Source organism: Heterocephalus glaber, unplaced genomic scaffold, assembly GCF_053883595.1.
Source record: "Heterocephalus glaber isolate CG9 unplaced genomic scaffold, H.glaber_assembly_v1.0 deba00000621, whole genome shotgun sequence".
NCBI classification, from domain to species: Eukaryota; Metazoa; Chordata; class Mammalia; order Rodentia; family Bathyergidae; genus Heterocephalus; species Heterocephalus glaber.
The window spans coordinates 771,931-798,623 of record NW_028258153.1 but is presented as its reverse complement, the minus strand read 5'-3'; the positions used below and the strand labels follow the sequence as shown (position 1 = coordinate 798,623).

The 26,693-nt window shown below is 39.5% G+C and overlaps 1 protein-coding gene and 1 long non-coding RNA gene across 2 annotated transcripts in view; one reads left to right on the top strand and one right to left on the bottom strand.

The window, feature by feature from the left end:
* The window catches only part of Cul3 (cullin 3), an 85,553-nt gene extending 81,685 nt beyond the window's left edge, over positions 1 to 3,868 (bottom strand). Inside the window, exon 1 of the mRNA XM_004864460.4 lies at positions 3,371 to 3,868. Coding sequence (XP_004864517.1) covers positions 3,371 to 3,436 — 66 coding nt within the window. The 5' untranslated portion in view covers positions 3,437 to 3,868. The remainder of the gene's footprint in view (positions 1 to 3,370) is intronic.
* Positions 2,575 to 25,823, top strand: LOC147829322 (uncharacterized). The gene is made up of 3 exons (XR_015449135.1): positions 2,575 to 2,827; positions 20,953 to 21,005; positions 21,337 to 25,823. It is a non-coding gene; the product is annotated as an uncharacterized LOC147829322 (long non-coding RNA).
* Positions 25,824 to 26,693: the final 870 nt, after the last annotated feature.

Sequence of the window (26,693 nt, the reverse complement as noted above, 5' to 3'; positions counted from 1 at the left end):
GAATCAATCTAAAAGTGTAAACAACACTCTCAAGAATCTGTTACACACACCTTATTTCTCTGTAAGGAAAGAGAATGAAAAACATTAATTCTCTGCTCTCCTGTACACAGAAACTCTGTAATAGCTCCAGATAGCTCTATTCAGCAATTTCCTTTTATAACAAAAATTTTCTGAGAATCAAAGCTGTTCCTCCAAATATGACAAATATTACTGTAGCTAGAAGAAAAATCAATTAACTGTCCCTATTTGTCCTTATTCTTTGTGCTGTTAAGTACAACACAAGCAATCTTAAAACTCATTTCTTTCACTAATGTCAATTTGCGGGTTCCACTTAAAACCTGTGTATCATTCGTCATCCAGCTGCATGCTACACTGGTACAGTTCATCCAGAATTAGAGTAGACACGACATCCAGAGATTCATTCTTGTCACAATTTAATGGGCTTTATAAATAACTGAAATTATTTCTAGGATCTCAAGGTAGAAGTCTTAGGAAACAAACCACACTCTAGAGGTAAGTCACTTTTTCACATGTCTCCTAAATTAAGAAGACTAAGCCCAGAGAGGCAGAAGGCAGCACTTTCATTCAACTATTACCCCTCCAGTTCCAACCAAGCTTGTCAAACCCACATAGACAAAACTGAGGAGTACAAATTGGGGGGAATGGCTTTTCAAAGATGAAAATTACAGCAATTACCCTACAGAATGGAAGAAAAGCTCAGGAGTAAGACCCAGCAAAGAAGAAACTTCCTGGAAGGAAATTACTGGTCCAAACCCATTATGATTTCCAAGGGTTTCACCATAGCCTCTTTCCTAAAAGGAGGTTTTGTTGTAGCCTTGGCTGTTATTTTGTGTTCAAATTAATCAATCAATTAAAAATCATCAACAAAAATGAGGTATTTTGTGCAATACAGGAAAGCCAACAAATTGAAATAAACTTTTCCTCTGTCACTAGTTTGGTATAGCTTTTACTTCTGTGAACAATGATAAAGAAATACTTACAATATTTAGTCAAAATACTAAAAAAATCTGATTTTACTGAGGGAACTTTATCTGGAGTAGTCTTATGTATTTATAAAATATTCTGTATATTTACCAACATAACAAAATTAAAACAATCCCAAAACATGTTTTTATACTTCTTACACATTAATTTTGTAAAATATAATCTAAAATGAGAACTTCCAACTTTTCGTCAACTACAATTTCCCATAAATTATAGTAACTATATATCTAAATGGTATATGTAAGATAAACAGTTTTAAGTATATATGTATAACCAAAAATATTTTTCTTTATGAAACACTATGCATTTACAGCTTCGGACTAGCAATCCATGTACAGGACAGCTAAAAAGATTTTTGAAGGTCTCAAAGTACTGACACTTAGCAAAAGATAAGTAAGTCAGTAAAATATTTTACCACCGAGGCATATCTATCCTTAAGACTCAAGCAACTATGATTTAAACATTTATATGAGTTATTTTAAGGGAAACGTTACTTGTGAAATTGTAATGTAAAAGTTTTATGCTTTTAAGAATTAGAAACTATTAACCACTGAATATCAAACACTACTTTCAGACTTCATGAAGGATTTTAGAAAAATTACAGAGCAACAAGTTAGTCAAAAAAAAGGATCCAAATTAGTTTAAGAAGTGATGTTACTAAAAACAGCAGAGTTCCCATACTGTATGTTAACCTTTCACATAATATTCCAGTCTTTATCTAAGGGACTTAAGTTCTCCCCTGCTTCTCATCCTCAAAAATACTAGCTCCAGAAAACAGTCTTTCAACCTACACTGATAAATCTAACCCCCGGGACACTGCCTGGCATAAGGCTCTGTACTCAGTATTCCTTGAACCAATGAAGGGATGGGTAAAGAGAACCGGTCAAAGTTGCCAAACCTGAAGAGATTGGCTGATCTGTATTTTAGCAAAAAAATGTGAATTACAAGTCAAGAGTTAAAAAATGAGCAGTCTAAGAAAACATTTCCTAGAAAACCTGTTTTCCTAGAAAACTTCACAAATTTTAAATACTTCTAATTCTGCTAAAAAATAGACTTGATGGGTAATTGGGTGGTTAATTTAGTAGGAAAAGTGGCATCACAAATTCATAAATCCAGGTCTTTGCCCAATTATAAAGAAAAATATACTTGGGGACTTCCTTAGTCCTCTTGTCAACTTGACATTTTTCACTTCTTTGACATCGTTTCTCACATTCACTTGGAAAAAAAAAATCTTCAAACATTCAAACCTCATTTAATTAGTATCAAAACCACTTAATTCTATTTTATTTATGTAAAAGCCGGAAGATTCCACAGACATTAATATTTATGTTTCTGCAATTTCAGAATTCTGCATCGGGTGTTATTTTTCCAAATTTTAAGAATTCACTAAGATTCTCAGGTTCTCTAGGACTAAGTTACTCACTCAACTGAGACGCTTGCACTTTTTCCAAAGTGCAAAGTACACTTCAGAAAAAGTATGCTTAAGAAAATGAACACAAATCCCCTTTCCCCCTCATATGCTATATGTTTATGAGTTTAAGAAGGGAAAACGAACATCTTTCTCGAGTTTCTCTTTAGAAAAATCTGAAGAATCGCTAGCTTGTCTATCTTGACGTACTACCTGTTACTACAGCGACGTGAGCGAGCACGTCCAGTTTCCCTGTTACAACAGAGCATTTTAATTGCTTGCCATTGGCTATCTGAATCCGGTCTGGCCCGCGAAGTTATTCCCTGTGTACTAAACACCGCAAGCCTATGACTCAATTTCATGCCAAAAAGAAAGTTTCTTGCCACTACGTCTGCTGTCACTGGAGCTGACATGGTAAGGCCACTCTGCGTGGCGACCGCACTCGTTCTTTTAGGCTTCCCCGCTAAGGAGGGGAAAAGCAGCTGTCCGATTGGTTTTGTCCCCGTCCCCCTGCTCGGCTGCGAGTGGCCCGGCGATCCTCGAGCACGAGTTTGCAAAGTGCTCGGCAGGCTGGCGGGATGAAAGGTGCTGTGCGTTCGCCCGGGTCGTTCGCCAGATACCACCGACGCTGCGTCGGGACCGGAGCCCGGCGGGGCCCTGCCGAGGAGGGGCACGGAGACCGGGCGCAGCCCCTCGTCCCCGCACCAGCCGGGCCGGGTCGTGCTTTAAAGCCCACGAGCAAAGTTCCACGCACGCCCCACGCGCGGCCCAGCGGGCTGCCTCCTCCTGCAGCGCCGGGCCGGGACAGGCCTCCCGCCGGTCTTGGGGCGCGCGGGCGGCGGGAGGGGGAGGCGGAGGGGGAGGGGCGGCCGCCGCGGCCTGTTGGGGGCTCAGCCCGGGCCTCGCGTGAGGCCGGGAGCCGCGGCCGCGGGGGTCCTGGCGCCGGGCGGGACTCACCGGAAAGGCCCGGATCCGCATCTTGGTGTCCTTCCGGCTGCCTGTGCCTTTGCTCAGATTCGACATGGTGCTCGTCCCCTCCCCGGCGGTGGCTTCGGGTCGCACTCCGAGGCGCCGGTGTCACATTTAAGGCGGGCGGCGGGCGAGGGCCGGCGCTGGGGGCGGCGGCGGCGGCCCCCGGGCTGGGCTGAGGAGCGGGCCGGGCCCTGGGCGGCCGCGAAGGCGGAGGCGGCGGCGGCGGCGGCTCGGGCTCCGGCGGCTCGGACGCGGCTGGGAGCTGCGCTGGCGCGGCGGCTCCGCGGGGTCCCCCTCACGCCCGGCTCGTCTCCCTTTATCGCGCTCCTCCGCGATGGCGGCGGCGGCGGCGACGGACAAACATCTCACTGCGCAGGCCGAACGTCCTCCTCCTCCTCCTTCTCCTCCTCCGCCTCAGCGAGACGAGATCCGGCCCAGAGGGTGGAGGAGGGAGGAGGGAGGGAGGAGAGCCAGAGAGAGGAGAGACTGGGGGAGGGGGCGGGAGGACGGAGAGGAGGCGGGCGGGCGCGGCGGGGCGCCCGGATCTCGCGAGAAGAGGGCGAGCGCGCTGCCCCGGGCGGGGCGGGGCGAAGCCCGGGAACTGGAGGGCGCCACGAAAGGAGAGGAGGGGAGAGGCTGGGGGGAGGGGGGAGCAGTGGGGCCGGAGGCGGGCAGGGGGCGGGGCCGAGGGCGGGAGGAGGCCGCTGCCTTTTCGAAAGCGGAGCTTCGGAGGCCGGGCTCTGCGCCGAGGTCGCTGCTGATTGGTGGAGCCCGAAGCGGGTGGTGGGGTCCTGGTCACGTGAGCAGTGGGCGGGGGAAATTCGAGGGCCGGGCCGCGTTATGGGGCGAGGCTGCCCTCGGCTCGGTTAGGGCGGGAGCGTCCGTGCTCCGCCGGAATGAGCGTGGGAGGCTGGAAGGCTAACTACGTCCTAGAACTGGTTCCTGTTTTTCTAGGGCACATGGACCAGGGATGGGTACTTGAGCAGAAGCCAGAATCTACAAAGAAGAGTTTGTGCGGAACTTACCTGCAGTGTTGGGAATGAGTCCCGTGTGCCTAGCGAGGTGTTGCATAGCTCAGCGCTCGGGTGTGAGGGGTGGAGGCGCCCCTCTCCAGAGTTCCCTGAAACGGCACAAACTCCAAGCCTTCGTGATTCACTGACATTTTCTGGGGGACCCAGGCCTTGCTAATGTTAAAACTTGTTCGTCTTCATTGAAATAGTATGACAACTCCCTTAATGTAGTGCAGTATTTTGGTAAATGGTGTTAAGTAGTAAAAAAAAAACCCTATCTTTAACCCAACGAATAAATTTTTTTGTCATCATCCAAAACATTGTAGATTTGTAAAACCAAAATTACTGTCAGTTTGCTATGCACATATTTGGAACAATTTTTTGCTTTCGGGGGTGGGTTTTTATTTTATCATTGTATAGTCAAAATGTCTAGCTTGACTCCGTTTTGCTGTCATTTATTATGAACCGTCATTCCTCGTGTCGCAACATGCTCAATTCTATTACGCTTGACTTTACAATTCTTCAGGGGAACATATGAATACCTACTGTTTCTGACCCTCCTATTTTAAAAAGTGTTACTGGATGGATATTTACATTTAAAAGCTAGGATTTTAATATTGTTTAGAAAAAACCTTTAATAAGTAAAATGAATTATATTTAAGGTTGAATTTGCTCTAAATTAACTTAATCGTGATATCAAAGCTTATGTGCTTTCAGTTCCTACTTGGTTAAATTTTCTCATTGGAAATATATTTTCTTGTGAATTTTTTTTTTGGTGTTTGTTAATCAGAACTTAAGGAGCTTACAGAAAATGTTTCTTAAGGGAATGTCTGTAAATATTGAAACTAAATATAGATCTTCAAGAATGGGTCTATAAGGTAATATTAGGAGGAGCTCTGATTGAACCTCCATTTCCATAATCATTAGAATATAATAACATGTTTTTTTCTTTTGGTTGTCCTTTCCTATGGCCCAGTTTCTTTGTAACATAACAGTGTATGTGCTAGAGCCGTTGGTCTGAATCTCAACACTGCCACATTACTGGCTGTGTTATACATCTTTTGGGGCAAAGACTTACACGTTTGTGCCTAGAGTTCCTCATCTGTAAAATGGAGACAATACTTCCTCTTTGGACAGTATGAAATTTAAATGAGTAAATACTTTTTAAAAATCCAAAGAGCAGGACTCAGCAGAGAGCAGCCACTCAACATTTGTTGGCTCCTACTTTCCTTTATTCACTATATAGGTTTCTATTAGAAATACGTGTAAGTTTTTATAAAGTAGATCGAATTTTTTTTTTCTCCTCGGTATGGGGATTGAACCCAGGACCTTGCGCTTTCAAGGCAGGCTCGGTGCCACTGAGCTCAATCCCTGGCCCTGTAGATCATATCTTAAAACAAAGCCAGTCTCCAACTTGAATTTTATTTTAAAAACAAATAATGTTCAGTAAGCCAAGGGTGGGCATTTTTATTTTGGCCAGTGAGGGCACTGAAAAGGCACAGCCATCATAGACTGTCCCAGTATTAAAGAGGAAGCATTTTAATCCCAGAAATGGAGGAAGCTTAATTTTTGATTAAAAACAGTTCTTTAAGTTGATTAATTTAGTCTTATGATAAGCAGTACATTGCACTGATTTTTTTCATTTCATTATGAACCTGGGAAAACACCATAGGTCAGTATTTAGGAACCCACCATAATAAGGTACGTTTCTATTTAATTAAAAAGCAGTATAATCATACATTATTCATTTTGTGAACCCAGATTTTCATATGTCTGTGCTACTTAAGCAAAATTTAGCTGCATTTAAGAGAATGGCTATCAACTCTTTTCTTCAGTTTTTAACCATCAAGAACTAGAAAAATGCTTCAAAATGAATTTGTCTTTAAGAAATCTCTTGAGCTGGGATGTAGCTTAGTGGTAGAGCTCCTCCCTAGAAATGCGAACATAAAATAATATATCTGCTCTTTTATTTATTCATTTATTCCAGAAGTAGTTATTGAATGGCTACTAGGTATCAGAGGCACTCGGGTGAATACAACCAGTGGGACCTGCCATTGCAGAATATATAGTCCTCTTAAACATCTCAGCATTTGCAAACCACAGACCCAGGTTGGATTTAGCAATGCCTTCCTATGTACCTCGGTCCAGAAATCAAAGATTTTCCTTTCTAGGGAAGCAGTATCCTCAAGGTGTATATGAAATACACTCAAAAGCCGCAGTAGACTGTTCTCTCTCACTTGCAAATAGCAAACTAGCTTTCAGGATGCTAGCTTTTCTGCAAACAGCCACCTGATCGAGCAGAGGAAGCAGCACTGGAATAGGAACTCACTAGATCTCACATGCCTGACGGTTGGTATTCCTGCTCATGCTGACAGTGTCCTGACACAGGAAAACAGTGGCCCCATTTCTGTTTATCCATTACAGAGCATGTGCAGCTGACAGGTTGGACAGCTGAGTGGTCAGCCTTGTCTACAGCACTTTCTGGTCTGTAAAAGGGCACTATGAGGTGTGAGGAGCCCATAAAAGCAAGTATGAGCCTCTTCTTGGCCTGAGTTTCTAGGTATCCAGGATAGGATGCCACTTTTATCACTGTTTCAGACCCACTGATTTGATTGTAAAGGTATTGGTTATTAAATCAGTTCACAACCTGCCAATTCAGTTAGGTCAGTGATTTTGAATAGACTAAGACTGTGTTAGGAAAAGATGCATGTTTTTCAGATTGGAAGACAAAGATGTAGAGATATTACTGGCTTCTTAAATAGAAGGGCTGGATCTTCTACTTCCTTCTTTGCCCCCACCGTGTACAGGGCAGTGCTTGGCACATTGCAGGGTGCACTGTTTCTACTTTGTCCTTACCGTTTTCATTATGTCATTGAGATAAGAAGCATACGAGACATATGAGCATATCAGTTACACCTTGAACTGAAGAAAAATCTTCAATGTCTGATATATCATAAAACCCATCTCAGTGTTTCATCACACTGTCAAGCTAAATAAAATCATCTCACTGACAGCTCTGAGAACTTTCTCATTGACTTAGTATTCTGTTTATTTCAGATTTACTCAGTAAATTAATATTTTGGAAATAAAAGTGTGTATGTAACCAACTATATGTAACAATATAAATTCTCAATAAATTACAGGCATTGCCTTCATGCAATTTTATTTCAAAGGAAAGTAATCTCGTGTTGTTGATAATGTTATAAGAGTAGCGATATCAAGAAGCCTCCAGGGGACAATTATGAATATGTACTGCTTTCATTCGTGACAAGTAAAGTATATGTTGAAATTTATAGCTCATCAGCTCTGTCTTTGTGAAGTAAGCTAATTTTGGAATTGGGATAAAGCATGGAACCATAGAGCCATAAAAGTAAATACCCTTAAATCTTATGGTAAATTTAGTGATTTTATGAATTATGACTACAGCCATCAGAAAAATAGCATTAACTTTAAACTTCTTCAATAAGTTATTTACCTTGAGTTCATAATAAAAGGTTATTCTTAATTTTTAAGACCTGAACTGGAAGAAATCAAAATCTGAGTAAGCTAAAGGAAATTTAACAGAATAGCTTTTAAGAGACTAAAAGTCATCAAAATTGTTGAGGCCTATTTCTAGCCCCCAAAAGATATAATGAATTAATTCCCAGGGATAAGTCAATTCTAAGTCACTGGTTTCCAAATCTTCTAATTCTTACTGCTCTTGGCTACTGAGCAAAGGACTCACTTCATGGAGCAGTTTAAGACAGTATCAACATTGACACTTTATTCAGTTGAAACTGGCCACTTTACATTTAACTTACAGTTAAATGTAGAACTTACAGTCTCACTTATAAGACTATAAGAAATGGTTCTTCTCTGTTACTAATTGCGGGAATGCTACCGAACTGCTCATTGACAAGTGCCTTTCTCTATGAACCTTCATTTCTTTATTAGAACAACTATTTCAGATTCTTGGATTGTTAAAGCAGTTTCACATTCTTTCTTGATTAGTATAGTAGTGTTAGTTGTTTTTGGAAAGAAGAGTGGGGCGTGTGTGTGTGTGTGTGTGTGTGTGTGTGTGTGTCTGTCTTGAAATGGGGTCTCAATATACACTTCAGACTGACCTTGAACTTTGTAGCCCAGGCTGCCCTCAAACTCATAGCCTCAGCCTCCTGAATCTTGGATGACAGGCATGCACCACCATGCTCAACTAGTACCCTCATCTCAGGTTTTAAAGGGATCACTCATTGGTGTGGCCTTGCTGGATAATGGTTTTCATTTCCAACCAGTTTAGCCAAAGGGCCCCGGTCCTCCCTCTCTTTTCTCCAGGTCATACTGTGAGGAGATACAGTGAAGAGCCCGCCAATCCTCTTCCAGAAATGTGACCTGAGTAAGTGCCTGAGGTCACAGGCCAGGGCTTTTCGGGCAGTGGCAGTGGGTGGCCTAGGCCATTCCCACTGAAAGACTTTCACTGTCGTTGCTGTTCCTCAGCTTTCCCACTTTCCTCTGGTTCCTGCTTGTTTTCCAGCCTCGGTCTTCCCACCTCTCCTTGTTTCTGGGACCCCCAATATCCCTCCCCCAAACTCCACTTTTGCTTAAAATAGTCAAAGTTTGTTTTCTCTGTACGAGTCAAGGGTCCTGGCAGGAAACAGATGGCTCACTGTAGCGAGGAAAGTGAGGCCAGTTGAATTAAGGGACTATTCCCCATGGGCAGAGTTAGGGAGTGATCGGAGGTAATGAAGCATCTCGCAAGTAGCAGTAGCAAGGAGCCCAGCACCACACCTAGACTCCAAAGGCTAAGGTGAAAAGTGGCCACCAAAAATGTTGGCGATTGCCATGAAAAAGGGCTGGCTGACAAGTTGAGGCCTTAGGAGAGGACCAAAGTTACCGACAATCTCTGGCACATAAGAAGGCTGCCGGGGAACAAAGTGTCTTGGCCTCACTCTCCTCTTTTTGGACTTCTGGGGGTGACTCTCACTGGATGAACCTCGAAGGCCAAGGAGCCCGACAGAGCTCATAAAAAGTCAGCCAGGACACAGGGTGGAGAAGGTTAGAGACTAGAGCCTGACAGGCTAACCAAGAATATGCATGTAGAGTGCTTGTAAACAAGACCTTTGAGGGCCGGGGATTTAGCTCAGTACCTGAGTTCGATCCCCAGTACCAAAAAAAAAAAAAAAAACCAAACAAGACCTTTGACTACTAAAACTATGTAAATACAAATTACTGTAAAGCCCTCCTATAGTCGTGGAGTCTGTGCACTATATAGAGGTGTCTAGCTAGGAGATGTCGGTGAGGGAAGACTAGTGTTCAAGGCATGTGCCCTGCAAGTGCCATCCTCATCCAGCGGAAGGAGCACTGACCGAAGTGCCTGCTGCTTTCTGAGGAGTGAAGCTGTGCAGCTGTATTCATTTCAGTAGTGGTCTGGGCCTTTCAGCCTTTTCTCATTTGCACAAAGCCACTGTATAGACCAGAAGCGGTTGAGCACTGCCAGCATGATATTTTAAGCTATGAGATAATACTGCAGCATGGTTTGGAAGGGCAGCTCTGCAGTCAGATTGCCTGGGTTCCATGCTGGAGTCTTCAATGTATCGAGTGAGCCTTATTTATTTTTATTAATAAAATTAGATTAACAATAGTACCAACTATATAAAGCTACTGTGAGGATTAGATGAAATAATCTAGATAAAGTATTTAATACAACTAGCACATAGTTTGAACTCAAAGACTATTAGCAGTTATTTTATGGTTGGTTCCTAAGCCCACTTTTGTCTTTGCCTTCTAGGTTAGGTGAATGTCAAATGAGCATTTATTAGTCTGAGCATTCATGGAACCACTACAGCATCCCATTTATCTAACTGTTCCTACTCCCATTTACACGGCGACTTCTCTCTCATTCACATCTGGTGCATACACATCATCCTTTAAAATCACAATTTCCAATCAGCATTCATCTTCCCTGCGACACTGGCTTCCCTGAGCCTGTTCACTAGTGGCCTCTGATCTATGGAGGGAGGTCACAGATTATCTGTCCTCCAAGAGAAACTAAGGAACAGCACGACTCCTTGAAATGATCAAAAAATGAGTGATGGGAACTCAGCTTCGATTTTTCAGCTAAATCACAATCAACACTTTGATGACTTTTAAGTTGTTAGGGAACCCTTTCTGTACTTAGACCATGATTTGGTTCCAATACATTTCTAGAATTCAATCTGTTAGGCTTATTTTAAAACCAAGCAGCAAGCTTTTAAAAATAAACACACAAAGCAGTATGTCCGGACTGACACTTCATGACTATTCTTATATTGTCTTTCTTCCAAAACACAAAACACACTTAAGAATGTATGTTACATATGATCCAATGCATCATCATTTGTGTTCCTATGTTTCTTTCCCCTCTGAGATGACACTTTTGTTGTACACAAGAGGGCAGCAAGGCTGGACCTTACGTTATTACAATAACAGAAACGTTGTCTCATGTCAGTGGTAAGTACATGACAAAATAAATACCTAAAGAATTTGATCAAAAGCATATGTTATGGTATCTGAAATACCTTTTATCTCTATTGAGAAGAAGATAGTTCTTCCTGTGATTATGTCCAGACTTTTGGAGGGAATAGAATGGTCCAGGTAGCTCTAGATGATTAACTTACCACCATTGGTTTTTGTGACTTAAGTACTAACTAAGGTTACATTAACCAGTGTTACATGGTGACAAGTCATCATGGGTAGGGATAGGGAAGAATTACAAATTAAATCAATACAAGCAATATATGTTTTTAAAACAAGCCAGCAAACTCTCCTCTATAGCAATACCTGGCATTCTTTAAACTCGAAGAATTTTAGCAATTATTACATGCTATATTAAAGCAACAGAGTAGATGAGCAACTGGAGAAATACTGCAATTAGACTGCTAACAATTAGGGTTGCCCAGGAAAATTACAGCACAAATGAATCAGCTAAATTGCTTTCCACTGCAGGTAACAGAAAACCCAGCTCCAACTGGCATAAGCAAAAATCAAATCTGTTCTCTCACATAACAAGAAACCCAGAGTTAGGAGGGGAACCAAGCATGGTACATCTAGGCTCTGGTCCAACTTGGGGGCAAGTGTCTTTGTCCTGTTTTCTAGGCTAATGGCAGGGTGGCTATAGTCACTGTAGGTATCGAATACAGACACAACAGAATCAAGACCAGAAGAAAAATGAGACAGTCTCTTTCTAAGGGGCTTGTGTTATGGGATAGGAAACCATTCCCTGAGCCAATCAAAGGAGACTCTCTCTCAGGGCTCATTGGCCAAGACTAGGTTACATGCCTAATTTAACTCATTCAATAGCAAGAAAATGGGTATGGTTAATACTGCTCACCGGGGAAGAATAGATCTTGGGAGCCAACCACTATTACCCAGTGGTTCAGAGAAACATGTATTTGTCTCCAAAGACATTTTTACATGAACACTAGTGATTAGGGAGAGGAATTGTGTGTGTGTGTGTGTGTGTGTGTGTGTGTGTGTGTGTTTGTAATGGAGTGTCTGGCTAATGAAGGGGTGTGGTCTCAAGCCCCAGACTGCACTGAAAGGATACTGTCATACACAGATGATGAGATCAAAAAGAAGCATATCATCGAAGGGTGAAGCTTGCCATAAAAAGATGCCACGGGCGTCCTCATTACACAGACACCTGTGCTGTCAGAGATTATAGGTTTCTCTTTCAGAGCCACAAGGAGAAACAGTTTCCTGCTTTCATGTGACCTGTAGACAAGGGTAGCCATAGGGAAGTGAGAATGAGGTGGTTTCCCATTTACTGTAATTTGATTGTGAGGCAGAGCCCTCTTTACACTCCAAAACTCTCTCTTCTAAGAGCAAAACAAACCAATCATACAAAATTGCAGAGAAACCAAATTAGCCATAGCTCTAGTGGACTAGATAGTTAGCTATGGGATATGGTATGGGGTGCTCTGTGCTCTGTGCTCTCACAGCCCCATGGTAATCCACTTCATGCCCCAAACCCAGCAGTTTCACCCTGGGATAAAGCAACAGGCTGTTTCTGAGGTCTTTAGTAAAGTAAATGCTTGTGGGGAGAGGCCACCAACAACTTGGTATTATTACATCATAGAAAGTAAGCATGCCTGGAAACAGGCAAATCCGTAGATGGGTGAGCTCTTTAAAAAGGAAAATCAGCCTCTTTATCACTTTTCCCAGATGTCCAGGAAGACACACAAATTTACATGAAACACAGAGGAAAGGGATTCAGGTGACAAAGAGAGTAAAGAATGTGCCATACCTGAGCCAATGTGGGGAAGAAACCACAAACATAAGATGCTTAGGAAAAGGATCCACTTGGTCCACTGGGAGCTGTCTTCTAGCATGGCTCCCAAATGAGATCCTAGGGATTCTGTTCTTTACTTCCTGCTTATGGATAAGACGTTGGCGTGAAAATGGAAATTAATCAAAATCCAGGCTTGGTGGTGCAGGCTGGTAAGCCCAGTGCTGCGCGTGGCTGAGGCAGGAGGAATACAAGTTCAAGCCCAACCTGGGCAACTTAGTGAAGACCCTGTGTTCAATCTCCAGTACCATAAAATAAAAATGTAAAAATAAAAATAATCAAGACACCTTAAGAATGAAGTATGATCTAGGGTTTATTTTAGACTCTCCTAAAGGGCGTGGCTGTGAGAAATCTTATGTTAGGTTATCCAACTCAGAAATCTTCATATTTGAGTGATGCAAAATTTTTTACCACTCATTGTGAAGCCACTGGAGCTCTTAGTTCTGAATTCACTTTTTGGTAGCAACAGTGTGTGTGAGAAGAACTGCTAAAGAAAGAAGAAACTATCATTGGGGAATAGAAGTTAGTATTTGGGGTGAGATTTACATTTCTGTTGAGTAGGGCATTCACTAACTTCCTAAAAGTAAGACAGCATCTAAAGTACCATTCCTGGTATTTTTCTTTGGGAGCCCTTGGCAAGGGAAAGGAGGACTGCCATTGATTGAGCACCTGCCATGTGCCTGTTTCACAACTCAGCTTTGCTCATTTTTTTATCACACATCCGGTTCAGTTGAGGGTCACTCACATGATGATGAAGAGCATTGGATTCCACTCAGCCTTTGTGTTAATTAGCTGAACAACCCTAGGTACTTCTGTATTAAAAAGGAATAATACCACTACCTACCTCGTGAGGTAGTTGTGAGAAACCTTGCAAATAACAGGCACTTGGCAAATGTCTGCTTTCATTTCATTGTTATCTTCATTTTACAGGTAAGAAAGTCATCTCAGAGAGATTAGGAATAGTCTTTTTTTTTTTTTTTTTGGTACCGGGGATCGAACTCGGGTCCTTGTGCTTGCAAGGCAGGTGGCGGAATCGTCTTATTTGAGAGAGGTTAAGTATCTTGCTTAAGGTCTCCACTTATGTAAATCATGAGATGGGATTCAAGCCCTTCCACCAAATTTCAGGCTTGTCCAATCCTACAGTCTTTATGTTTCACAACCATGTGATTTTTTTCTGTTGGATCACCTATTTCAGAGACTGTTGGAGTTTAGATCTGGGGTTTAGATCTGTCATAGTTTAGATCTGGATTACTGCACTGATGAGTTTATAACTGAGTTGCTGTTAGGAAGAGGCGCCTGGGGCTTGACCTGCGAGGGTTTCAGTCCCTCCCTGGCTCCACTCTTCATTCTCTCCTTCATGGTCGCCATGATGTGAGCAGCTTCCCCAGCGGCAGGTCCTTCCACCATGCTGTTTCTATGCTGAGCCTACCAACCATGGACTAAAACCTCTAAAGACACGAGCCACAATAAAGCTCTCCTCCTATAAGTTGTTGATGTTGGGTACTGTGTCTCAGAGGTGAAGAAAGTGACCAGGACAGACACTGTATTGCAAATAGGATAATGGAATGAAGCTCCTGAAAAATCAGGATTGGAAAATAAACTTTTTTGGTATCATCTCAAGCATTCCACTCCTACAAGTCACCGAGAGGGTGCTGCTGTATGAACAACAAATGGAGAATCTGCCTAAGACCCTGACAAACTACAATGTCTTGTTGCAATTTTAAGTGAAAACAGGCCAAAAATGTAATAACTCCCATGGCTTAACGAAGTGAAGGAGTTTGCCCAGGATCACATAACTAGCAGGTGGCAGAGCCCTGGTGGGAAGTGTTCATGGCTTTCACCAAGATTGCACTTTCATGCTGGACACGCCTACCTTAAAAAAAAAATTCTCAGTGTATCCAGAATGAATTTAGTGCAAGATACAGCAAAATCTTAAGTGACCAGAATTTAAGAACCAGGCCCTATCTTCTGTGCTTTGATGAGTTAAATGACATGAAAACAAGCATATTAAACATAGAAACAACACACTAGGAAATAAAGCAAACACCCTTGTGGACCTGGCTGAGGGAACAAGTTGTACAGTCAGTCAGTTTTCATAGCACCTGTGTCTTCTCTATTTCTGTCTACATTGCTATTATCTTTATTCATGAAGACCATCTCTGTGTACTTTAAGACATAAATAAGGAAAGATTTAGTTTTATTCAATATATTCTCTTCACAATGCTAGATAAAGAAAATTTCAAGAGAGGTTTTGGAGCAAAATTAATTTCTTTAATGCACCAGAAAACTTAGATATGTCTGAGTATCCTAGCTATGCTTAATTAATGTCTTTCAGTAACAATTGTCCTTCAACATCAGAATTTTAAAGGCTTTCTAATTCAGTGTTATAGCAAATATATATGTATATATGTGTGTATATATATGTGTATATATATATGTGTATATATATGTGTATATACATGTATGGATATATATATGGGTTTTTTTAGTACTGGGGATCAAACTCAGGACCTTGGCACTTCGAGACGGGTGTGGCACCACTGAGCTAAATCCCCAGCCTCTATAGCAAATATATTTTTTATTCAATTTTGAATATTTAAATGTTTCAAAAATATAAAAGTACACGCATAAGTTTATTGTATGTTCAATTTTAGCTCAAAAGAAATAAAAAAGAACCACAAACAAATTGTGGAACCAACTTATCAATATATAGGCTGACATGTTTAGGAATAAAGTATATTGATTTTTTAATTAAATTTCAATTGAATTAGAAAAAGGACTGTTGGATGGATACAGAAATGGGTATACAGATATATGACAATACTAACATAGAAAAATATAAATGGTAGAATCTGGGTATTCGGAATATAGGTGTTCTTATACAGCTCTTTCGACTTTTTTAGTAGGTTTGAAACTTTTCATTAGTATGCTGGGAAAAACATGAATGCATGCATTAAATTACTAGAGTCAGACATTAAGACTTCAGAATATGCTTCTATTATAGAAAATCATATAAAGTGAAGTTAATGCACGAAAATGTAGAACAATAACATTGGTGGCAATTTAGCAAGTATCCAGTGTGTGCCAGGAACTGTATACTGTGCTTAGTAAGTGTTTTTTCATGCAGTATCATTTGAAATACCCACTTTCCCCCTCATTTTACAAGTTAGGAAATAGGCATAAGGTTACATCATTGAAAGAGGAGACACACCAAGAGGCACAGCTGAAGATGAAACAGCTCTTCTGCAGCCAGCCGCTATCTCAGTCTACAGCCAATGCTGTTAGCCACTACAATCTAGGAAGGGGAAAATGGAATTAGAGACCTTTAGAAACTTTTCTAGTTCAATTTCCCCACTCCTTGTTGCAAATAACACAAAAGTTCAGTAGCACTAGAATTCCAAAATTTCTAGTCTTTGATTCAGGTTTTTCATACTTACATGGTTTTTCAGAGTAGTTGTTTTCTACAGAATGGATTCACTTTAGCATTCTTTTCAGTAAAAAATTTTCCATAATGCACTTTAACTATAACTTCATACAGTAGAATTTGATCTGTATCATTTTAATGTATCAAATGTACCATAAATGGGGACACCCTGATGCTATTAACAGTGTGCCCAAAAGCATAACATCGTGTTGCAAACAACCTTAAAAACTATGGACAGAGGAAAAGGAAGTTGAGCATTAAAAAAGCAGAAAAGACACTTCTGAGACATTTCCCCATCACCTATAAAATACTATCTTGATAGTATAATTAGTAGTAGTTTTATTGTGAGTATCAAAGGAAACTATGTTTTAGAAAAGCAAAAGCATAAAAGCTAAGAATAAAATAAATATTTAAAAAATTTGCCCTATTTTTGCTCTTTTCTATGCAGTACAATTATATGGTTTTCATGTCTGATGACATCTTTCTTGATATCAAAACATAGAAGAGTTGGAAGAACATTCCCATGAAATAAAGGGTTGAGGTTAATTTTTTATATACGGATACCAGGTGTTTTAGTGCCATTTGCTGAAAACACTATCTCTTCCTCAACTCTTGAATTGAGTTTATATTCTATAAAATGCTAATGTTAAATAATCTTTCAAAACTCAGTGGACCATATAGGTGTGGTTCTATTTCTAGATTCTCTGTTTTATTCAAATAATCTATATGTCTTTCCTTACAACAACACTGCCTTGATGCCTTGATTACTGTAGCTTTAGAAGAAGTCTTAAAATTTGGTACTAAACGTCTTCCAACACTGTTTTTGTTTTTAACTTTTCTAGGTCCTTTGTACTCCTACATAATTTTTAAATTTTAATATCCAATTCTTCATTTATAGCAAGTGTACACAGACCTGAATTTTTATATATACCTTGTGTTTTCTAATCCTGCTAAATTCAAATACAAGGTCTAGGGGCTCCTAGAGATTTCTTAGTATTTTCTCTGTAGATGATCATTTCATCTACATATAAAGATTTTGCTTCTGCTGTGCCAATCCTATCCTAGTTCTGTCATTTTATTGCCAGACTATTTTGGTGGGGCCTAGGTTTCAAAGTTTAACGGACAGATAAAGAGTAAGCATATCTGCCCTTGTTCCTCACCTTAAGGAGAAAGCATTGTATCTTCTCCATTCATATAAGGCGTTCTTGCTGGAAGTATGGAGTACATGTCTTTAATCTGTTGAGAAGTTTCTGTTCTACTTCTAGTCTCCTGATAGCTTTTACCATGAACAGCTGTAGAATTTAGTCCAATACTTTTTCTCCAACTAGTGAGAGGATCATATGGCTTTCTCCTTTCCTCTGTTAAAATGATGACTTTTGGGGGTGGATCTTCCAATGCTGAACCAACACTGCCATTCCTATAACAAAACCACTTTCTATATCCTGCCAGATCTGACTTCTAATAGTTTGTTTTGTTAAATAAATTTCTATCTATGTTCATACCTTTTTCTTCTATTATCTTTATCCAGTTTTAGGATTAGCACAATGTTGAGTTCCTAAAATGAGGGGAAAAGCATTCCTTCTTTTTTCTGCTTTAATTGTTTGATATAATATATCAGTTAAAATGTATATGAGCCTGCTGTTGTTATATAGGTAGGTTTTCAAGCTAGGAATATAGTTTCTTTAATAGGTGCTATTCAAATTTTATATTTCCTCCAGAGTTAGTTTCATTAATTTGTCTTTCAAGGTACTTCTTAGAAGTTGTCAAATTTATTTTAAAAAAGATTTTTGTAATATGCTTTCTATATCCTTTTAAATTCTGTAAAATCTGTGGTAATGTCTCCTAGATCTTGATATTGTAATTTAAAAAATGCGTAATTGATATTGTGTAACAGGAAGAAAAGGTCTAAAGGAACAGGGGAAGTGGGAGGGGTAGGAGAAAGGAAAAAAGGGAAAAGAAAAACTATGAGAAAAGGAAAAAAATGGAAACAAAGTCTTTGCAAATAGGGAAGGGTGGAGGGGGTGAAGGGAGGGGAAGGGAAGGGGAAAAAAAAATAAGAACCAAGATACTCATGTAATGGCACAAGATCCCAATGATGAATGTAACTGTATTTTATACCTAAAATTTACCAATAAACTTAATGGGGAAAAAAAAAAGAAAATTCCCATGAATCTCTTGAACATCTGTATATCTTGCAAGTGAAGCACTGATTGCCTTTATTACAGACTATCTCTTTAAGTACTTTTATATAACAGACTTGAGAATATGGGACACTTCTATGGAATAAGAGGACATTTTTTCCTGTCATTTCTTGAGATAATTTTTGCTAAATATTCATTGACTCTTTGGAAAAATGGGTAGTATATAACCGTGATAAAGCATACAGACTATAGCCAGGCTGTCTGGATTCTACTCATGGCTAGGGTTTCCTTTGAGTTTTAAATGCTCTCCCCAATAAATAGACCCTGAGACAAGGATGTGAGGAAAGTGATCTTTGGAGTCATTGGTTGACAGTAAGGAAGTAAGAAAGAGGAGGAAGGTAGACAATAAATGATGAATATTTAAGTAGTGATGCCTGTGGGTACTTAACAATGCTACTTAGGAGATATTGGTAGGCAATATAGAATATGAACCTCAGAGACACCCTAACTGAGGGGTTATGGAGCTAGGATATGTACACCAAATCCCATCTGTCATTGATTGAGGGCTGCTGGAATGGGTTAGATGCTTTTTCTAGCCTATCCTGTATAGCAAGAAGTAAGCTGCAGCAGGCCTGGGCAGTTGGAAGTGAGGTCCGGGTGTACACTGCATTGGTGAGGCCCAAGGAAATGTAGTTGGGACACCCATAGCCTTTGCTACAGACACCTTCTGGCATTACATTGTTCTGAAATTACTCAAATCTGTTTATACCTCTCTCCACACCTGTGAATGGGGATGGTAATAGTCCCAATCACATAGGATTAATAGAGGATTCAAGATTTAATCCATGCACCACATATCTTCGTACACACTTATAATTCCAGCTACTTAGTAGACTAAGGCAGGAGGATTGCAAGTTTGAGGCCAGTCTGGTCAATTTAGCAAGATCTTGTCTCAAAATAAAATGTAAAAAAGGGGGGTGGGCGGGCTGGGGATATAGTTCATTGCTCCCTGAGTTCAAACCTCAGTGCCACACACACATGCACAAAAATTCAGTTTATGTAAAACTCTTAAAACGTGTGATAGCATTTCAGAAGCACTTAGTAAATGTTGGCTATTGTTGTAGAAGAATGTAACATTTGTGCATTGATTGATATTTTCTCTATGCCATTCTCTGACAGTTTGGAGGCTGACTTTTAATTCCTTAACACCATGAAGTTGTGTTTTACTAAACATCCTTGATGGCCTCTCATAGATTCAAGGTATATTTATGTTTGACATTTGTCAAGGGGCAACATTGGCTGCCACATAGGAAGCATGAAGAAAGATGTGTTTAAAATTTATTCCTATTTAAATTTCCTTAGAGAATTTATAGGGCTCCTAAACTCTTTAATTTAAAGATTTACTGCTCTATCAGAGAAACTAATTAAATCTTATTTGAAGTATCAGTAACACAGCAGTATTACATTCATTTTTTTGTTCTTCTACAATGGGAATAAGAATATAAAAGGCAAGTGTGTTTAAACTTATGTTTTTAGCATTATATATAATTTAGGTCAAACTCCTATGAATCAAAATCAGGGTAACTATAGAATTCATGAAAAGACCCTCAAGAATTTTCAAAAGCTTACTTAACCTTTGATTAAGGTAAAATTCTACTATTAAACAAACAGTACCAGTAAGAAATTACATCTTATTAGAAAGACCCATATTTATGGAAACCAATTCTACAGAGGTCTGTAGATTGGCCTATTTCTTACCTTAGTAACATCCCTGATCTCCATTCTTTCTTGCTGTTCTTTTTATGTTAATAAGCCAACGGTCCTCTTGGCTTACCCTGCCTTCATTCTTGACCTCTTATTTAAAGATTTCATTCATTTTCAAATGTCCAATTCTCTATGTTAAGGAAATTGACAAAAGAATTCTCTCCAAAATCCTCCTTTAATTTTTGCAGTGGTTCATTTATGTATTTGTCTCTTTCTCTAGGTCTCAGCATATCTTAATACAACATACATGTAAATACAAAAAAGTGAAGAAAAGTATAATCTTCCTATATTTTATAAGAGTTTAGGCTGAAATAAATTACCGTAATTTTTTACATTAAAAATTTGACTATTTTAACAAACTTTTTTTCCTAGCTACTATTTTTGACCTTAAATATCTTATAATTGAATTGTATTAATTGGTACTTAATTTTTATTATGGACTAAAAGGAGTTGGGAAAAATGTAAACTTTCTTTTTATCCACTAGTCAATGTTTTTGGAAAACTTTGGTGTCTTACTGGCAAATTTAATTTTTCTAAGTAAAAGGTGAGCTACTTTCCTATAAATTTGATCCATATATTCTGAGACAATTTTTATTTCTTAAAATTTCCAAGCCATTTCCCTCCCTGCTCAATGCTAGTTTAATAAAATATATTTTATTTGTATGTTATCTATGTTTTATACACATTATGAATTGAATGTTTCCATGTTAAACAGATGTGACAGTTAAGGCAGAGTGTAAACTTGATTGTCTTTGGGATCCACTCTAGGTGATTGGTGGAGCACACTTATGGGTTTGTTGGGGTAGATCAAGGAGGCATGATGTTGGGATCTATATCTGGGCTCTTACCCCTTCCTCTCTGGCACTATTCCTCTGCTGTGCTTCCCAGCTGCCATGAACTAAGCATTTTGTTTTGTCACATTCTTCCAGCATGATATTGCTGCTTTGGAGCCAGCTGACCATGGACTGGCTCCCCTGAAACTGTGAGTCGAATTAAATCTCTCCTTTAAATTGTGGGTATCAGGTACTGTGTCCCAGTGACAGAAAAGCTAACTAATACAACAGGATGTTCAGGCTATTAAAGAGGAAAAATTAATCAAATTCACCATTTAACCTATGCCTTTATAAATAAATCACATTTTTATAATAAATTGAAAATGTATTCAAGATTTATGGATACTAAGAATTATTCTAATCTTTTAAAATATTTTTACACATATAAATATTTAGTGCATATATGTGATTATAAAAGATAATGTGACAGTAATAATCGATTGAATCTTATGTCTTTGCTCCCTGTCAATTCATTTCTAGATTACTCATTTACTGAAACCAAAAGAACCTTAGGAACTTAGGAGACTCTTATTGACTCTGAAGACCATAGCCTCAAAATGAGGTTATGAAGCTGAATTAGCAAACAGTGTCATTGTTAAAGTTCAAAGACCAACAAAATGGTAAAACAGGTGAAAATCTATTTGGTGACTCTACTGTCTGTCACTTCTTTCTGTGTGATCTCCTACACATCTTCCCTCCCAGATACCCAGGGTCCTAGACTACACCCTAACTGTCCCATGGGCATCTTTCTTGTACATCCCCTGAAGCAAACCAAATCCTATCTTTCAACAAAAGTTATTACCTTTTATTCCATCCTTTCTAGCCCCCATTGTTTTCATGGGTGAAAGACAGCATTTAAAACATCTATTTCTGATAAATCACTAATGGCGATAATGGATTTATCACAATATGTGGCATATGAATATTTCTTGAGAATATAAAACATCTGATAATCTCTTTAGGACACTTATTCATATTCTAAGAGGGGCTACATGGACACATTTTTTAAATGACAGAGAGTGGCACTAAAATTTTAAAGTTCCAGGCTGACAGGAGAGTTATGTTTGGGGTATATTATCATTGATTAATTTTGTACCCTTGAATGATTAATATATATTGTTTCATGGGCCTGGTCTTATGAGCTAATTGTGATGTTATGTAGATTGCATTGAGCTGCAAGTACACTGTTGGAAATTCAAGGCTTGTCAGTGATGTTGACTGTTTCTGGGCACTGGTACAAACCCCAGAAAGAAAGATTAGTTACATGTTTTCTTTAGTGAAGACATGAGTTAAGTAATATACCCTTAGATTAAATTTGTCAACTATTCAAACAGAGTTTTTACAAAAGACCTAAAGCAAATACAGTCTATTAAGTGTAGAAGCCGGAAAATGTTGACAGCTGCCAAGCCAGTGTAGTGTTTACACATTTTACATGCTGAGCAAATATGTCAGTCTCTTTGACCTACCTGTGCTCCCTTTTGAGAACCTGTTTCCATTGTTTCTGGTGAATGGGCAGCAAGCCATATGACCCTACCGTCCTGACTAAACTGCTTGGACTCTGATGACATAGATAGACAAACAGAGACAGAGAGAGAAAAGGCTAAATAAAGCCAGTAGACAGCAAGACATAGACCAGCGACTATGCAGTTCTAGTGAGTGAGGAGGAAGAAAGAAAGAAAGGAAGAAATAAAGAAAGAAAGAAAGAGAGAGAGAGAGAGAGAGAGAGAGAGAAAGAAAGACAATTTTATTCCAGAGAGCTACCCAATTCCTTTTTCTAGTTCTGTGAATGGCCCAGATGTACTTCCTACCTATGCAATAGATAATCTGTATAACAAAGAAGATTGACTTACATAACAGCATAATAAAATAGATATAGAATGCAAGCCACATATACAATTAAAATTTTTCTATTAGCCCCATTTTTTTTTTGGTACCAGGGATCGAACTCTGGTCCTCGGCACTTGGGGGGCAGGCAGTGGAACCACTGAGCTAAATCCCCGGCTAAAATTTTTCTATTAGCCATGTTAAAAAATAATCAATTTAAAAGTACATTTTATTTAGCTCAACATATTTATAATACTGCCATTTCAACATGCAATAATACAAACATTATCAACGAGACATTTGCATTCTTATTTTTATGTGAAGCCATCAAATTCTGGTGTATGCTGTATTTTACATTTACAGTACATCTCAGTTTGGACAAGCTACATTTCAAATGCCCAGTAGATGTGGCTAGTTGCAGCCATAATGCACAGTGTAGAAATAAAGTGGCCACTAATAAACAGCTCTGCTACCAGGGACTACATTTCCCAGCTATCTTGCATCTAGAAATGGTAGTTTGTCACCTCCAAAACAAGGTGGTTAGAAATCAGATATGATTTTCTATTCTATGTCCCCTTGCTAGCTTGGTGTAAAAGAACATGACAGGCTTGAGGCCATGTATTGCAGATGACATAACAAAAAGGAACAAGTATCTGTGAAACATTACTTTGAGGATAGCCTACTATTTATTTTGTATGTTAGGCAAGAAATACATTTTTTTGTTTGAACTCTATTTTGGTGTTTATTTGTTTAGCAGGTAGCCTATCCAATTTAATATATTATATTTTCCTGTTCTGCTGTTAAAAGTGTTTTCCATTTTAGCAGCCAGTGAGACCCTAAAAGGCACACACACACACACACACACACACACACACAACTTTTGGGTTTTGTCAACAGATAATACATCTGTATATATTTTACCTAAGATATGTTTAGGCTGCAGACTTTACCTAGAAAAATAAAACTCTAAAAGAAACCAAAAGAAAAATATGAATAATCTATAAAACTCAGAAAAAAATAAGACCTTGTCAACATTGATTTGATAATAAATTCCTGAATATGACCCCAAAGACAGATACAAAAGAGAAAAAAAGACTAAGTGAAATATATGAAAATTTTAAAACTTTTGGCATCAATGACCCTCTCAACAGAGTAAAAGGCAATCCACAGAATATAGAAAATATTTGCAACTCATATAGTTGATAAAAGATTAATATCCAGAATATAAGGTTTAACCTAAAACTAAACAACAGCAATAACAACAATGAAAATTACCTAAGTCAAAAATGGGCACAGGACTTGAATAGACATTTTTGCAGAGAAGATATACAAATGGCCAGTAAATGCATGAAAATATGCTCAACATCACTAATATTTAGGGAAATGCCAATCAAAACCATAGGTAGATACGATGTCTTGCACATTAGGATGGCTACTATAACCAACAAAATGAAACAGAAAATAACAACTGTTGGAAAGGATGTGAAAAAGTTGGAATCCTTGTGCACTGCAGGTAAAAATATAAAATGGCATAGCCACAGTTCCTTATGATTTTTAAACTTTTGTATTATTCTCTTGTTGCTTTTGCTGTCTTCCACCACCATGAACTGTTGTCCCTCTGCCACCCTGCTTTGGAGCCAGCTAATAATGGACTGAAACCTCTTCAAACTAAAGGAAGTCCCAGTAAAGCTGTGGACTGCAAAGACAGAGGAGAGGAAATCTTGATTGCTGAGAAGGAACACAATAGAAAAGATGGCCTGAGTGCATCAGAAGAAGCTGCAGAACTGCACCCTTTGCAGCATCTGAGGAAAGCTGCAAAGAGGGAGCAGAACTGGCCCAAGAGAGAAGCTGTGGAAGCTACAGCCAACTGCAGTGCCTTAGAGGTGGAGACACCCAAGCTCTTTGGAGTTCACAACTTGCCACAAATTGGGATTTAATGTTTGCTCTGCTGGGTTTTGGACTAGCTTTGGTCCCATTCCTTTGTATCCCCATTTGTAATTTTGGAATGAAAATGTCTATCTTGTGACACTGCATGTTGGAAGTGTTTCACTTTCTTTTCATTTGTACAGCAGCTTGCAGCCAAGAATTTTCTTAAATCCCAGAGATTTTGGACTTGGATTTTTCAGCAATGCTGAAACTGTTCAGACTTCAGCAACTCTTGGAGATGGACTAAATGCTTTTTTGTATAAAGGGATTTGCATGCATCTTTGGGGAGCCAGGGGAGAATGCTATGGCTTGTGTTTAGATGTCCCCTCAAAGCCTCATAGCATCTTAGGTGGGCCTTTTTCAGAGATGGCTGAATCTAGAGCGTGTGATTAAGGGTGCAATGCTAGGCCCAAAGGCGCTAGGATTAAGGGCGTGAGAGCTACCCGACCTAAGTAGTCTGGAGGGGATAAAAGGGGCAGAAAGAGGCTGTTAAGGTCCCTTGTTGCTTTTCCTAGCTTGTGCACACCATGTTGTTTCTCCTCTGTGATGCCTGTTTGCCATCCCTGCCTGGCAGCCAGTAGATTGTGGACTGAAGCTTCTACAAATTGTGAGCGAATAAACCTTGCCCCCTTTAACTTTGAGCGTTGGGTATTTTGTCTCAGCAACGAGAGAAAAATAACTAACACACATGCTCAACAGAAATTGAAACTTGTCCTTTGGAAAATTACTTATTAGTGATTATAGTATAAAGATGTCACCTAGAATTGAAGTCAAAAACAGAATGTGGGATAGGGAGAAACTTTTGGAAAAGACAAAAAGAATGGCTTAGTATAAATGTGGATGGGATTTAGAAGTCAAGCAAGTGGACAAATTAAAGGCTTAGCTATCTAATAAATCCAATCAACTGCTCCAGTTACCTTCTTTGATGGTAAAGTTAGATATGAATTCACCTCAGATGCCCTTTACTAGCCAGAGAAAAAGATTCTGCAATCTTTTAACAGATTCTGAAATTAGAAGTGAGGCCTGACTAAGTTAAAGCAGAGGCAAATCCACAGTACAAGAAGAAGAAAAAAAATCCCTAAACTTTATCTGTGGAGATGAGATGATTCTATGATGATAATACAACTCGTAAGTCTATTTTCAAACCTGTTACTCTGTTCTTACATGGATGATGACAAAGGGTTAATCCTTAAAGCAATAAAACCTTTTGAAGCTGAGTACTTGTCTTGAGATAGAAACCTAGTGACCATGCAGGTGATTCGTTCCTTAGTTCCTCCACATTCTATTCCCTCTCACAATGCTGGGGATTGAACCCAGGGCTTTGTACATGCTAGGCAACCATTGTATCATTGAGTTATACCCTTGGCCCCTTCTCTACATTCTATTTTTCTACCAAATAGTTGTATCAAATAGTTGTATCAAAAAGTATACCATAACCATATCTCAATGCTCCACAAAAAATGTCTTTAGAAAATTCAGGCTTATTTTTATATATTAAAAAAAACTTTCGCATTATTGACATTTTGAGCTGGATAATTCTTTGTTGTGCATTGTAGGATTTTTCCCAGCATCCCTGGTCTCTACTTGCTACAGGTTAGTCGCTCTTCTCCTCTATCAGGTGCTGGTGAGACACATTGCCAAATGTCCCTTGGGGACAGAATCATTCCAAGTTAAAAACCACCACTCTTACTAGCTGCAGGTTACTAAGTCTATGCCTCTATGGGGGCGGGGGGCAGAAGACTGTGAGAATAGGTAGGCAGGTCATGACAAGGTAGCAAAGCAAGGAAAGGATCAGCCCAGCTGGGACGGATTCAAACAAGTGTCATAAAAGAGCTGATAGCTGAGCAGAGTTACTTTTTAAAGGCAAAACTCAATGGATGTAAAACACAGAAACCTAATCAAATGAGTTCCACTTGAAAGGGAGATTTATTTTTATAATATATAGCTCTTAGATAACAAGACATAGCTGGAAATTGAGCTTCAAACAGGGTCCTGCCAAGGATTCTTATTTCAGTAGCTGCATGATACTTCTCTGCCCAGGCTGGGCTCAAATTTGCCATCTCGTCTCAGCCTTCTGGAGTGTTGAA